The sequence below is a fragment of the Panicum virgatum genome, chromosome 7N, assembly GCF_016808335.1.
Source record: "Panicum virgatum strain AP13 chromosome 7N, P.virgatum_v5, whole genome shotgun sequence".
NCBI lineage: Eukaryota > Viridiplantae > Streptophyta > Magnoliopsida > Poales > Poaceae > Panicum > Panicum virgatum.
In genome coordinates this window covers 38,208,847-38,223,974 of record NC_053151.1, presented here as the reverse complement: position 1 = coordinate 38,223,974, position 15,128 = coordinate 38,208,847, and the positions used below count along the sequence as shown (strand labels likewise).

Genomic DNA, 15,128 nt, shown 5'->3' with positions numbered 1-15,128 from the left:
AGTTGGATTTTTATGACGTGCAGTGCGGGTCAATCCTAGAACCTTAATTTACTCCAACGGGGTAGAGGGGCAACATCAAGGCCGATCCGATCCGGACCCATGCCATGCAGGGTGAGATCCTTTATTTGGGCTGCTAACTGTGGGTTTATTTTTTTTCTGTCCTTCCTCCCTGCGTTCGCAGATCCAATCCTGATCCCGCCGCCGGCTGCCCGCCTCCGCCACCCATGCGCTGGACAGGATCTCGTTGCCCGAGCGGACCGGCTCCGGCGCGTGCGGAAGTTATTGGCGTGCGCGCCAGTGAAGAGCGACATTTTCATCGATTATTATGATGGCAAACAAAGTCAATTTACATTTAGAACTCCGCGCTAGTGACTCTGGAGAATCTAATGAGGCTTTTAAACGCGCGATTAGAGGATGGGTACTGTAGTATCACTATAGCAAATTATTTATTAATTACTGTCATTAGATTCGTCGCGAAAAATTACACCCATTTCTAAAAAAAATTTAGAAATAGATTTCATTTGGTCCTTCATGCGGGAAAGATGGTCTTCTGGCGCGCATCCAAACAAGGCGGGCCCTGCCTGGAGGAGACGAAGCTGGCGTTTAGTGCGTGGAGGAGGTGGCCGCCAAGAGCTTCCGGTTCTCCAACGGCGCGTCGGTGCTGGCGGTGAGGCAGGCGCTGAGCACCGGGTGCGGCTACGACCCCGACAGAGGTGGGCACGCTCGTCGTTGTCACTCTTGCTCCCCCTCACCCGGCCGGCCGCTGACCACGCTCTCTCCAATCTCCATTATTCCGTCGAGTGCAGGAACCTTTGAGATCCGCGGGCGCAAGGACTGCGTGGGCACCGACAAGTACTACTACCACAAGCCCCGCGACCACGCGCAGCAGATGCCGGCCGGCGGCGGCAGGTTCTACGGCGAGGAGGAGGGCCAGCAGCCGTACGAGCAGGGCGCCGGGTACGGCGAGGACGAGGGCGAGGAGCACTGCTACGGGTACAGGGGCGCGGGCAGGCTGGCAGAGCACCGCGGGCTCCTGCCGACGACGGTGCCGGTGCTCGTTGCCGGCGGGCTCCTGCGCGGGCGCGGGCGCATCGTCGCCGGCGGCGGCCCGGATGGAGATCTCGGTCTCCAGCTACAGGGAGCCCAGGTGGTGCCAGGCAGGAGAGGTGGCACCGGCAGGGGAGGCGGGCCGTGCGGGGTCGAGCGGACGGCGGTGCCAGACGGTGGCGGTGGCGCGCGCGGGGCCAAGGCACGCGGGCTCGGACGGGCAGGGGAGGGAAAGAGAATGACAGGTGGGGTTCAATTATCAGGTTAAAAAATGAAGGGAGATTGGTGTTCTTGCCCCTGCTAGCAGCTCCAATTACATTTTTACCCCCACTTTTAAAACTTTGTGAATTTGTGCCTGTGTTTTCAAAATAAAGGCTCCGTTTGCCCCTGGTTGTAGCTCCGTCACATGCAGTCAAAATAAACAACTAAAAATACCTTGCAAAATAAGGGGAAAAGACTAGATTGCCCCTTATCCTTTCATCCCACCCGGCAGCACCTCCCTCGTGTCTCTCTTATCTCTTTCTTCCCACCCTCGTCTCTCTCATCTCTTTCTGCAAGGCGGCGCGGCCGCGCGGGTCAAGGCGGTCGGGCTCCGGAGTCGGCGCGCCCGGCGGCGCAGGTCGAGGCCGCGGTCTGGCCCCGGCGTCGGCGCGCGTCGAGGCGGCGGTCCGGCCCCGGCGCGGGTCGAGGCGGCGGTCCGGCCTCGGCCCCAGCCCGAGGGTCGGCATGGCTCGGCCTCGTGCGCGGGCGCGGCCCGGTTCCGGCGTAGTCGCGGCGCATCCCCTCTGGCGCAGGTACGGCGCACCCCCGGCCAGCGGCAGACCGGTTTCCCCTCCCGTGCGACCGGATCCGCCTCCGCCCGCTCGAGTGGAAGGAAGGGCCGGCGGCCGGCGCCGCCTCCGCCCGCTGGCTTCCCCTCCCGTGCGGCCGGATCCGCTTCCACCCGCCCCGTCTCGGCTTGCATCCTCACTGCCTCCGCCGGCCCCCGTCCCAGCTCGCGCCGGCGTCGTCCCAGCTGCGCGGGCCAGTGGGACGGGCGATGTATCTGCGGCCGAGGTACGCGGCGCGTGCGAGAGGGACGGCCACGGCAGCAGCGGTGGGGGACGCGGCACGCGCGAGCCGGACGGGGGCGGGCGAGGGGCGCGGCAATAGCAGCCGGCGGACGCAGCGCGCGCGAGCCGGACGGGGGTGGGCGTAGCCAGCAAGTGGCCGGCGGACGCGGCGCGGGCAAGCGGGACGGGCGTCGCAGTAGCGGCCGGCGAACACGGCGAGACGGGCGCGGCAGAAGCGAGCGGCGGATGCCGCGCGACAGGGACGGGTGCGGCAGCAGCGGCCGGCGTCCGCGGCGTGCGCGACCATGGGTGCGGCAGCAGCGGCGAACGCAGTACATGCATGGCGCCCTGCATGCAGCCAGAGACTCAACCAAGACAAGCCGTGCGCTGTTTAGCAGTTATGTCCCACAACAAAAAATAGAGGCAAAATCATATGGGTAGATGGACATGATGGTCTTTTTGAATGAAAGTTGACACCGTTAGGAGAGGGACACGGAATAGGGGTAAATCTTTGCTTTATTTTGAAATCGTAAGGGCAAATTCACAAAGTTAAAAAAATAGGGGTAAAATTACCATTAGACATCAAAATGAGGGCATGAACGCCAAAGCCCCAAAAATGAAAGCCTGTTTACTCAATCGTTTTGGAGTGGAGGCTCATATGAGTGTGCAAAATTTAGAAGTGAGCTTCTAAATAGACATTTGTTCACCCAAATTTAGCAATCCTACTAGAATTGCTCAAGCTGATGGACAAATACGGCTGAATTGGACCCTATGGAAGCAAAAAGATTTGATGAAGAAGAGATTCCACTTGTGCGTCATCAGTAATAACCCAGTACTTACGCTGGATAAACCTCTTGCAATCAGAATATGTGGTCTCGGCGGGGAAGAGGGCTTGCACTGGATTAGGTTCAAGTCAGCTTGCGGCCAGGCAATTTGGGCAAGGCCGAAATTGTACAAAGAAAACGTGTCTCTGCCAAGATTGGCAGACCTCCTTAGTAATGTTGTTTTACAATTTCGTGAACTCTTAGTGGAAGCACAAGAGATTGTCCTAAGTGGGAGGAAAAAAAATAAAAGCATCATTGCCCCTACGTCAAGCCGGATTTGATTTACCAGCAGCTAAAGTCTCATATCTGCAGGTCCAGGACCCAGGATGCCTTTCTCATGATCCAAGGGAAGCACATCCGCATGCGGACCCCTCCCGTCATCGGCTGGCTGCTGCCGCCGGAGCCAATCCTAGTTCAATCAAAGTGTGAGACCAACAACGCTTTCCAATGAAACAGAAAAGAAAAACCTACAGCCAGCTACTAATAAGCAGAAGAAACATACCTCTTCCTGAGCATTATCAGTATCATGCAAGTCGGGTGTTGCAATAGGTGGTATTGCATCTGGGTCAGGCTTCTGGAATACAAAAGTTGAATACAAGCCTGCAGAAACCAGGTGGAAACATTGAGTAAACTGGGACCTTATGATCCAATACGGCAAAAAGAAGAATTTCTACACTACCTAAAATGTCATAGGAACGAGTAACAAGCTTTCCACGAGCATCCAAAAAACTTGCACTGTAACCACCAAGCATTGGAGCAAATTGTGTTCTGGATCAGTCAGAACCAAAAGTTAAATAGAGTTCGGGCATCCACGTTTTTCTTTCTTTCTTTTTGTTGTAGTCACAACGTTACATTTCTTTGGACAGCAGATGACGAGTAATAATAACTTAAAGACAGCAGATAATAATTCCATGAAAATGACAGGTCTTGACATGGAAATAGCTACCTGTTATCATCATAAAATTCAGTTAAATTCTGGATCTCCACGTATTCAAGTCCAGCTTCCCTTGCTAATCTGTTTCAACACAACCTAGCATTGTGAAAACTCTTATCGCCCAACTTGCTTGAATTTATAAAGGTTCTATGTTATTATGATTTCATGACAATGAAGCTATAGAGCAAAATGTTGAAAATACATGAGGAAAGAATCACCTCATAAGGCTGGGAAAGTGAACCAGGCAGTGATTTTCAGATACTGCTTCACTCGCAAATTTTAGTTGGTACTTCTTTCCAAAGAAGGGAAACCTGCACCATATACCAAAGGATCCCCTCAGGAAGTCAATGTAACAGAATTTTTCAGCATCAACAAAACAATTCCAGCTCATACTTTTCTTCCTCAACTTCAAAGGTAATGGTATAATTCTCTGAGCGAATGCTATTTGGAACAGTCTTCAGGCCTTTATTATGTGAAGCCTCAACATTCTTTTGATATTTTGTCCTACAGAACACAAAATACCAATCAACATAGCGATAGAAAGAACAGAGTTTGTCCAAGCACATTGCACACTAAATTTGTGCTAGAGAAGGTAAACTAAGCTTTATTTGCAGTGAAGCCATAAATGCCAGCAATACATATTTTGCTTAGTTGGTGGATGACCACCCATGCTTAGAAGATAATTTAATTTAATAATAGCTTAAAGTAAAAAAGAGAAGAAATTAGGATATACGAACAAATTCATGTAGTGACGGTACCATATTGTCGACGAATCAGGAGTCATGCCAAAAAAGTAGCCACCAGGTTTGAGAAGTGATGATACATTATTCAGAAGTTTCTTTGCCTGTTCTTCACTCTCAAAGCATAACTATCTCTCGAAAAGGATAAATTATGAAGATTAGCAAAGCTCACAAGTATATCATATTCCAGATCCAGAACTCTAGAGAACAGCCAACTTGCCTGCAAGTGCTGCATACAACAAACAATATCTGCCTGGATGCCCTTTTCCTGCACTTGAGCTTCGAAATCATCCTGCCGTGCAATTGCAAATGTAACAAAAGCTAACTGTCAGCACTGAAGATTCATGCCAATTGCCAGCACTAGTGCATTTGTGTGTAGGAACCAGGAAGGTATGGAGGGAGGGTGTACATCAGAAGGATCCAACTCGATGAACTCGGCAGTGAAAGGTTTCCTCTTGTTCTCCCATAGCTCACGGGCATCGCTGACACCCGATGCAGAGGCATCTGTTGTAGAAATTGGTATGATGATCAAGATCAAATTATCTTGTTGACAGTCAAAGCAATAGACCATAGAGGGCTCAGGCTAGTGGAGGCAGCGTACCGATTCCTATATAGTGACCAACCTGGGCATCACACCACTTGTCCGTATCAACTCCACCATCACAATACAAGTCACAGACCTTAAACATTTGGCAACCAGCAAATGCAATACTAGTTTCAGGATTCTGCTGCTGAGTTTCTCGCTGATTTGCAACAAATTGAAAACCACAAAAGAGAGGAGCAATATAACGGACCGTGGCATAAGGAAAGGCAAAAATTTTGATGAGAGCGGTCTTGGCGAATTCATATAGGCGAAGATGTGGTGGCGCTGCCACGTTCATCTCTGTAATCAGGGGCGGACCCAGTATACATGTACATCCAATAACTGTTGCAAAAAGATCGAATTTAGTAGGTAAAATCATGGTCAGATCCGAATACAAATACCACACATTAGGGGTTTGGGTGTTTGAGTACGCGCAGCAGGATGGGAAGGGAGGGGAATAATAGCATGATGGGCGTGCTGCCCATCAAAGGAGAAGGCACTGTTGCTCCGTCGCCGGCTACCTGCCAGATGGCGGTTGCCGTGAGCTGCTAGGGCCGCGGCGTGGCGGACCCAGGAATTGAAACTAGGGTAGGCATAGCAAAAACAAATTCAAATCACTAGCCAAAAATTCTAGAGTAATGTTTCCGTTCTTCATAGCTAAACTTTCTGGTAACACACAACAACACACCAATTAATCACTACTGCTGGTTGCAATTAGAGCAAAGGGAAAGGGCAGCAGTTTGTACGAACCAGTGCCGACGGGCAGAGGGCTGCAGTGGGCGACGACGGCGGAAGTTGACGGGCGGCCGTAGCAAGGCGCAGGCTGGACCCAGCGAACAGACGCGCCCGCAAGCCGCAGGCCGCAGCCGCGCGGCGCGCCGGGAGGCGGGTGGAGCCGCCGGCCGCGCAAGGCGTAGGGGCGCTGCGCGAAGGGGCGGCAGGGCGGCGGCCGGCTGGGGTGAGCCGGGTAGGGGAGGGTGGGCAGCGGGCGACGGGCGGAGGGCGGAAGCGGAGCAGTGCGGCCGTCGGGGAGAGGCGGGCGGGGCACCCTATGCATCCTGTCGCAGATGGTTAAGCAAATCATCTATAAAACCCATTAAAATTCAGTTGATGTTGAACTAGTATTTAAAAATATTAAACTATTATTTTCGAAAATGTTAAATTAGTATTTCGAAAATATTGAAGTAGTATTTTGAAAATATTGAATCTCAATATTTTTCTCGGCTTCTTCTCCGGCGCCGGTGGCCGGCGGCAGCGGAGCAAGCAGCGGGGAGGGCGATGGCAGCAGAGCAAGCGGCAGCGGCGTCGCAGGTAGGCACGCAGGCGGCGGCACGCGGAGCATAAAGCCGCGGCGGAGCAGGCAGGCGCGCGGCCGCACGCGGGGAGCAGCAGCAGGCGGGTGGGCGCGCAGCAGCAGGCGCCCGCCGGCGGCGGGAGCGCGCAGCAGCAGCACGGGTGGGCACGCAGGTGGCTGGCGGCGGCGCACAGGAAGAAAGAAGGGTGAGAGAGAGAGAGAAAGAGGTAGGGTTTGGAGTGGATCCAAGGGCTTAGGTTGTTTGCACGAATCTCAAACAGTGGAAGATGAATAAGAAAAAATCTACCAGAAGATATATAGGTTTGGCGGAGGCGGGCAGGTGCTAGGCGCGACCGTCAGGGTCGGGCGCGGGCCGGACGGGAGGTCAAGCGTAGTAGGAGGCGGCACTGGGCTTAGGATTCGCTTGTTGGGCCATTTCTTCGATTTGGCCGCTTGGCTCACTACTTGATCTTACCTTATGAAATATACCTGCTCCTGCTGGTGGGCAGACAGGGGCGGAGCCTAGTGGAGGCCAAACTGGGCTCCGCGCCCCCTACCCCCTTGCTTCCGTGAATTTCTGAAGGAGCCCATATTCTATCTAGTCCAAATTGTCCAACACAGCAGGTTAGCATGACAGCAAGCCGCAATTCTCAGCGACATCATCATATCCGGCTGCCTTGTGCATCCGCGAGCGGCGAGTTGACGAGTTCAGCGCCTCAGCGGGTGACCGGCGGGGCCTGGACGGCCGAGCGTCGACTAGCAGCTAGCATCAGCTCCGTCCCCCCACACAACAGTCCTCTACTCTGCATCTTTCCATTGCAAATTGCCCCCCCCCCCACATGTTTTGGGTCTAGCTCTGCCATTGTGGGCTGAGAAATACTAGCAATTTATTTTGGCTCAATTTTAAGGTAGTCCTGCATCATCGCTCATCCGTCCGTCACCGGTGGAGCCGCTGGCGCGCCCCGACACACCGAATCTTGCAGGAGGAGAGGAGGACACCGCCGCCGCATTAGGGAGAGACGAGAAGACTGGGGCTAGGGTATGGATGGATCAATGGATGAGTGAAGATTTCAGGATAAATGAACCGGAGAGTGAGCATCTCAAAAAAAAACCTTCTAAATCTACTCTCTAAATTATTATTTAGAGAGTCATTTGAATAAAATTATTTTATATATCTTCATATTTTTCAATAACTTTTCTATATCTTTTGCGTAGTCTAGAGAGTCATTCTCGCTTTCCATCTTCGGCTAGCGACAAATTCGGAATAAATATATTTAGATGTGCAATTGAAGAGGCTATTGGAAGCTATTTTTTCCACCAAAATATTTATTTCTATAAACTAGGAAAAATATAAAGAGTCTCTTAGATATGCTCTGAGAATCATTTATATAGGTAGGTCTGCTTATTGGGCTTGGGTTGTACTTGCTTTTGGGTGGCCTAATTGATAGTAGTTTGGTTATTTAGTTACCCAAGCCCAAGAATCGATAAAAAATCAAAGTTGATTCAGTTATTTAGATGTGTGAACCCAATTTAGGATAAAAAAATATTGGTTTTGATCTCGCTTTTTTGGCTCAGTTTTCACATCAGTTAATTATGCTTCTAGTAGTGTGGAAGAAGAAAACTACAGCGGACGCCGTCACACGGGCTGCACTTGTTCGTGGGCGAGAAGGGGAGGACTTGTAATCTAAAACAAAGTAATAACAAATTTAACAATATTAAAAAAATTAGACTAACATTAAAAAATAGTATAATCAATATTTTTCAAAACATATAAAATATTTTTGTAGATAGCAATACAATCAACATTTTCTATAGGCTACATATAAATAAAATAGAGTCAACATTTTCCAAAGCAAATATCAATACTTTTGAGATGCTAGTTTGTTTTTCATTTCTTCTTCTTCCCCAAAGTAATTACTGTGGCAAGCACTAGCAGCAGCACGCAGTGGAGGTAGATGATATCAATAGACCACTGTGATCGTCACGGTGGGGATGAGCGCTCACAATGAGCACAGAAAGTCATGAGGGGATGTTGTGCATGGAGTGTCACAGCAAGCACAGGCGGCACCCATGGACGACAATAAGGGTGGGACTTTATTTTAATGATACTAGTAGAATAAAGATTTTCTTAACAAAATATCGTCATGCTACTTTTTTTAAAAAAGTAATCGGCAGTAGAGCCCCCTACCTAATTTTTATTACATCTATATATAATATAAAAATCGAAAACAATTGAAAATCTTTCTCACCCAAACTGAGCCCGTCGTACCCCTCACGCCGGATCCATCTGTCAGGGTGGAGGGAGGTGGGAGGTGGTGGAGACCCATAGAAACCGCGAGTTGGAGCATGTTTCTGCCAAAATCTTAATTGTTTTCTCACCCGATACTCGCCACCCCGCCCGCCGTCTTTCCTCAGTCCGTGTGGATCACGCCTCCGGTCCTGCCGCCCTGACCGCGCCGCGCCCTCCCTGTATCTTGCAACCCTTTCCATGCGACAGGAGCGGTGACCCCATTCACCTCCAGTCCTCGTGCATCTCGGCTCGCCGGTCTAGGCGCAGCGCATGCATTTCGTCGCCGTCATCCTCGTGACCAAGTAGGCTGCGGTTTGTTGGAGGAGCGTTGGAGGTTCTTGGCCCGCCGTCCACCAAGCCGCATGCGCCCGGTAGCTACGATGTCGTCATCCTCGTCGGCGTTAGGCCAAGTCGCCGGCGCCGGCAATGCGACTACGACTGTCACAAGAACGTGCAGGGCACTGGTGCTCCCCATCAACGGGTTCCCCCGCAACCTGGACTGGAGGGACCATGGTATGGTACGGTTGGCCCTCGTCAAGATCCACGCACGTCCTCCCCGGCTCCACTACCTAACCAGCACCGGCGGCCACATCAAGATCCAAGTTCATCTGCGGGGATGCGCTGCATTCATTCGTCGCCGCGGCGCCCTCGCGAACTACAGCATTGCGCTGCGGAGGAGGAGGACGTGGCCTCGTGGGCATCTGCAGCGGTGGAGGATTGCTAGGTCGGCTGTCGATGCGTGGCAGCGGAGAGGGACGGGGGCAAGCAGGTGGCCCGGCATGGGAAGGAGAGCGGCGGGGGCATGGTGAATTGGTGATTGACGGAGTGAAGCCGCGACGAGTGTGTGCATGCCGGATTAGGATGTGGGGCCAGGCACCCACGCTGGAGGAAGAGTGGCCACGGCACACTGCTTTGTAGAGTACCCTCAGAAGTTGATGTCCAAACTTGGGCAAAACAACGCTAGCATGATGTTGATTTGAGATTCTGAATTGGTGTCAATTTGGGATTGTAAATTGAATGTTTTGCTCAATTAAAACTGACTATTGTGTCAACCTTAGATTGTGAAGATTGTAAATTTAATGCCTTGCTCAATTCTGTTGAAGCTACTTTGAAACTGCAAGCGTTGCTGCTTTCACATGCTTTTGAAGTTGTTGTTGCCCTCACCCAATATCCTACGGTGGCGCATGCTTTGGCAAGAGCAGATGTCCATGGCTGCACGCACGAAGTCGTTAACGATCACCTCGCACAGTCGCACCAGGAGTCGCAGAAGTTGTTGTCGTCACAGAAGTTGTTTTGTTGGCAACAAGCAGGTTTGACATGTTTTTTAATGCCTTGCAAAATCTCTGATTAACTTACAAAGTATAGAGTTAATAACATTTAAATACCTATTTCTATATCTTTAAATCTGAATTGCTTAATTGTTTTAGCTTTGTTCTTGTTGCAATAGATTTAACCTAAACTTCGAGATAGCATCGATGTTGTCGGTACCCCAGGACCGGGTACCCCTTCTTGCTGAGTCTAGGCAAGAGTCTCGTAGTTATCGTTAACTACGCCCTAACAACCGAGCAGCCGGACCCCTGTGGTCCGGAGCCATACTCTCCCGGCAAACAGCCCCGGACCCGCTCCCCGCTTGGAAAGGGTCCGGTGGCGCCACGTATCCCGGGGTAGCCCTCAGCCAAAACAGCTGGGGCCCCGGAGCTTGCGCGGAGTCCCAGACCTCCCAGGAGTACCGGAGCCCTGACGGGTCCCGGATCTGGACCCTTATATACTATCCGGACCCCTCAGCGGAGTAGAACTTACACCCCGTCTGGGGCTGGTCCGGGACCGCCACGTGTCACGTGCCCGCCCGCAGGTGCGGGCACGCGCGCGGGGCCGCGAGGCTTCCACTGGAAGACTCGCCTACCTACCGCATTCAATGTAGTAGGCGGAAGTGCGCACTGCCATAGCAAAGCCCGAGGCGGCTTTGGCCAGGTTGCACTGTTGGGTGCATGTTACCAAGGAGCACAGAGCAGTCGCTGGCGCCGCCTACTCCGCGTATGTCAGTCTACTATTCCAGTTGGATACGATGGCTCGGCTTCGCCCATTAAGGCACCTACACGGTAGCCTCGACAGACTACGCCGCAAGCTACATTCCTCCAACGGGCGCCTCGCCGATGGGACAAATAAAGACTCCCCTCGGTCAGAGAGTCTACAGCACGAGGAAGCGTATCCGAGAAGAGATCCCCAACCACTGAAGCACCATTAGTATCTTTCCAGTATAGTATACATCCTTGTTGGGCCCACCTGTCGGGGTCCAACGCCTGTGTACGCATCCTCCTTTGCTTTATAAAAGGGAGACGCCCGTTAGAGAAAGGGGGGGCCCGGGAGAGGCCCGGCTGGGCAGAGGATAGACTCATTCATCCCTAGTGCAATACACCTCACAGTGGACGTAGGGTATTACGCTCCGGCGGCCCGAACCACTCTAAATCCGTGTGTTCTTGCATTCTTGCCCCCAAGCTAGATCGGACTAATAGCTTAGCACTTCCCCGAGTACTCCCCCTCGGAGAATAGGCGGGTGCGTTCCGCCACCCGGCTGTGGGTACCCCCAAAAGCCCACGACATTTGGCGCCGACCGTGGGGGCTGTGCAAGTGTTGGCTAGATCTCCAGGCTTCTGAGGCTGAGCTCATCCTCTGCAACGGCGACGAGAAGATGAAGAGAGGCATGGCGACACCTACGCCGCATGTCACAGCGCCGAGGCAGCAGTGCCCTCGGTGCGGCGGCGCACGGCAGCGGCGCCGGCTGCGCGTCGCCACTGCGACACCTCAGAGCCGGCGCAGCGGCGCGCAGCGGAGACGCCCGCTGTGCGCCACCCTACAACACCTCTGCGTCGGCTCAAGGTTTTCTCTCAAGCAACCACCAGGACTCCCCTGCGGCGACATGGCATCGGCTCAAGGCTTTCTCTCAATGTGAAGCCTGGAGCCGACCACTGTGGCCCGGGGGAAGTTTACCGTCGCCTCCTCCCTCGCCAGGACCGAGTCTCTCTTGGTGCTGCTGCAGACAGGACTCCGCCACCAGGCGCGGGGGCCTAATGCCAGCACCAAGGTCGAGCCGGCGAACGACCGCCCTTCTCCACGCTCCGTACTCATCCAAATGAGCACCCAGCTCGTGGTGAGCAATCATCGGGCTGTGGCAGAACCGCCTAAATTATCCCGGCTCAAGTGCGTAAACCATCACCATAAAGGCAACATTAGCTTAAACGCACTTCAAACGGAACAATTTTTGGTCTGTCGGGTAACGTCCCGATACAACCACCGATTCTTGGATCGAACAAGCATACCCCGCACGAAGGCGAGTCCAGAGATATTACAACCAAAATTTTTACAACACAGGCATAGTAATGATTACAAACCAGTTTAAAACCTTATTACAAAGCCAACTTAAGTAAAGCAGTTATACAAGTTATGATTATAAGTGCAGAGCCTAAACAGCGGAAGATGAAACACGATGATTACAATACGTCGCAAAAGTATACCAAGCTAGCCCAAGCATGGTATCACTCGTCATAGTCATTGCCGGCCGAAGACGTATCCCATTCTACGGACCAGCCAGGAGGCAAAGTGCAAGGATAGGTTAAGCTAGCGATCTGATCCTCAAAACTCATACCTGAAAAAGAGTTTCAACAGCAAGGCTGAGTATTCTAATACTCAGCAAGACTTAACCGACAACGGGTATAAGTAGCCCACCTTAGCTAGACTATGCAAGGCTTTGTAAGGCTCTGGTTTTCCTTTGCTGAAAAGCAATAAAGAGTAGGTCCTTACTTTCAAGTTTTAGCTTCAAGATTCTAGTTGATTAACCATTCTATGTAAGCATCTACTATCCAATCATGGTGGAACTTCTAAGCAAACATCAAGATTAATAAGAATATTGTTGCTCTTATTACTCTGTGTGGCAAAGAGATCAAGCAGTCTCATTTCATCGTGAGAGGCGGACGATTCTGAATCGAAATTCAACCTTGCAAGGAAAACCTAACACACACGTTTGGAACACCGTCGGGTCGTTTCCAAACAACCGTTTGCCTTTCTTTCCGGCTCATGGATAGGAACACTCTCCCCGACTACAGGGCTCCAAGGTCCACCCGTGCCCGGTCCACCCTTGTCCCTCGAAGTCGTAGTGTTGCACAATATAAAAATAAAACCTATCTCTAAGAGAGAGTGTCAGGTATATCCACTCCTCGGTCCAATCGGTTACTAGGCTTACCGCGTACCATATTTACGGCATGTGGCTAGTACGTTCAAAAACTTAACCAGCGCTACCACACACCGCGACCTTAGCAAGTTTATTAACACAGACGGGGTCTCATATAAGGTCATGATATCGAACACAACCCCGTCCGTCGTCCTTATATTGATAACAGAAAGTAAACAGGCAATTCCTATAAAGCTCGCGAGTGACAGGCAATCACTCGACTTTTACCGGTCCTATAAGCTTAGCAATTATTCGAACTCAGGTCTAGTGTTCAGTACATAGGTTCCTAGGCTCATGCATCTAGGGTTTCAATTCAACTCCTATGAACTGTAAATGCACAAGTAAAATAATACAGTACATGATATTAATTTGAAGAATAGGTTATGTCCGGGGCTTGCCTTCTCGGTAGTTGCTAACTATTTCAGCTCTAGGCTCTTCCGAACTTTGGTTCGGGGCTTCAGTTAGTTCAGCAGTGTTCGCTTGAGCTTCGAGATCACCTCCGACAGATTCCGGGATCAGCTTGTACGTTCCGTCCGATAAGGCAGTCGTGTCTATATGTAATGCAAGAACAACATTATAAACATACATGGGCAATCGTTTATAGAGTAGTTAAATACCAAATTTAACTACACAAGACATCATGATCAACAGCACAAAAGAAGTTAACTAACTTCATAGAATGAGGGGTGGTGATTTCCTATACAATTAAGTCATGGTTTGTAAATAAATCAACAACTCAGAGTACAAATAGTAATAAATTCTACAAAAATTACACTAAACAGAACATGAACAAAGTAATCTACCCTGTAAAAATCATGCCAAAACATTTAACCATTTAGTCAGAATAATTCATTTACTCAGATAACATCTAGAACAAGCAAGAATTACACAGTTCAAACTAGAGCAGATCAGAAGCTCAAAATTTAACATGAGATCTACACAGGTATGATCTAGCTACTGTAAATTTTTCATGAGTTTAACTACACAGAATTTATTCTGAGAAAATAAACAAAACAGACATCAGTTTAGCAAGATTCATTTTTAGCTCCTGTTCTAGCCATGAACTGAGGCTCAAACTTCCTGGACAAGCTAAGATAATCAAGAATAACATGCATAAATATTTACATGATTTATTATGAACATAAACTATTTACCATAATTAAAGTGTACTAAACAAAGTTTAAATCAAAGAAAAAGCTACACAAGAGAACTGATCATGAAATTTTTATAGCAAAGCTAGTGTCACATGTGTAAACTACCATAAAAATTTCAGAGCAAGACAAGCTTTTAATCATCAGATAAGAAAAAGATAAAACATTTAGTATTTATTTACCTAGTGGCATAAAACCATTTATACAGCAAAAACTTTCAACAAAAGCCTAACATATTATGATTCTACTGCATGGAGCTAAACACAAGGATTCCAAAACATCAAGATTTGCCTTTTTCTGAATTTCCTATGATTTTCTATGGAATTTCAAAGTTCACTGCAAAAATTACAAAGGAGTCCCTGCTGGCACTATTCATATGAGTCTTGGGCTATGCATAAAACCCCCCGGGTTGTCTTGAATTTGAACCCGAGGTCCCTGGCCGTGGGAAAAAGGAACAGAGGGAGGATGGCCGGCCTTTACCGGCGCCTCGGCTCACCGGCGGCGAGGTCTGGGTTGGGGGAAACGAAGAAGAGGCCGAGACGAACCCAAAGGTGGTCTTTTTGGGGCTCGGGGTGGTCGGATTGGGGGTTCCCCGCGGCGAGGTGCGGCGGCGGCTTGGGTAGCTCGCCGGCGACCGTTCTGCGGCGGCGGATTGGGGTGGGGAAGATGCCTGGGAGATGCGCAGTACTCGTGTGGTGCTAATGGCGGGGTCTGTGGGGGCGGATCGGGTCTGAAATGGTGGGTTCGCGGCGGCGGCTTGCTTGCCGGCGTTCAAGTAGATGGCGGCGGCGCTCTGGTGGCGATTGGGAGGAGAAGCCGGACCTAGGAGCTTCAGTGGAGCGAGGCGAAGCTCGTGGTGCCTCGGGTTTGAGCCAGGTGAGGGTGGAAGGGGGTCGGCGGCGGCCGAGCGGAGCTCGCCGGCAACCACGGAGGGGGCAGCAGCGTTCTGGGGTTTTCGGAGCAGCGAGCGGGCAAAGGAGTGGGGGGA

General features: G+C 50.9%; 2 protein-coding genes across 3 annotated transcripts; one reads left to right on the top strand and one right to left on the bottom strand.

Moving 5' to 3' along the window:
- Positions 1-593: 593 nt before the first annotated feature.
- On the top strand, positions 594-1,317 carry LOC120683305 (rRNA 2'-O-methyltransferase fibrillarin-like). The gene is made up of 2 exons (XM_039965376.1): positions 594-713; positions 807-1,317. Exon 2 carries the CDS (start codon positions 890-892, stop codon positions 1,313-1,315), a length of 426 nt encoding a protein of 141 aa, XP_039821310.1. The 5' UTR covers positions 594-713; positions 807-889; the 3' UTR covers positions 1,316-1,317.
- Positions 1,318-2,967: 1,650 nt separating this feature from the next.
- Positions 2,968-6,262, bottom strand: LOC120683150 (mRNA cap guanine-N7 methyltransferase 2-like). 2 transcript variants are annotated; one of them, XM_039965179.1, is made up of 12 exons: positions 5,931-6,262; positions 5,392-5,522; positions 5,199-5,277; positions 5,007-5,101; positions 4,818-4,889; positions 4,616-4,725; positions 4,251-4,361; positions 4,076-4,168; positions 3,870-3,938; positions 3,603-3,691; positions 3,426-3,523; positions 2,968-3,332 (listed from the first exon to the last, which is right to left on the bottom strand). In XM_039965179.1, exons 1-12 carry the CDS (start codon positions 6,235-6,237, stop codon positions 3,216-3,218), a joined length of 1,371 nt encoding a protein of 456 aa, XP_039821113.1. In that variant the 5' UTR covers positions 6,238-6,262; the 3' UTR covers positions 2,968-3,215. The 2 variants fall into 2 exon arrangements, 1 of the variants encoding a protein (XP_039821113.1); XR_005678684.1 differs by lacking the exon at positions 3,603-3,691 and having other exon boundaries at positions 5,931-6,250.
- Between the last annotated feature and the right edge of the window lie 8,866 nt (positions 6,263-15,128).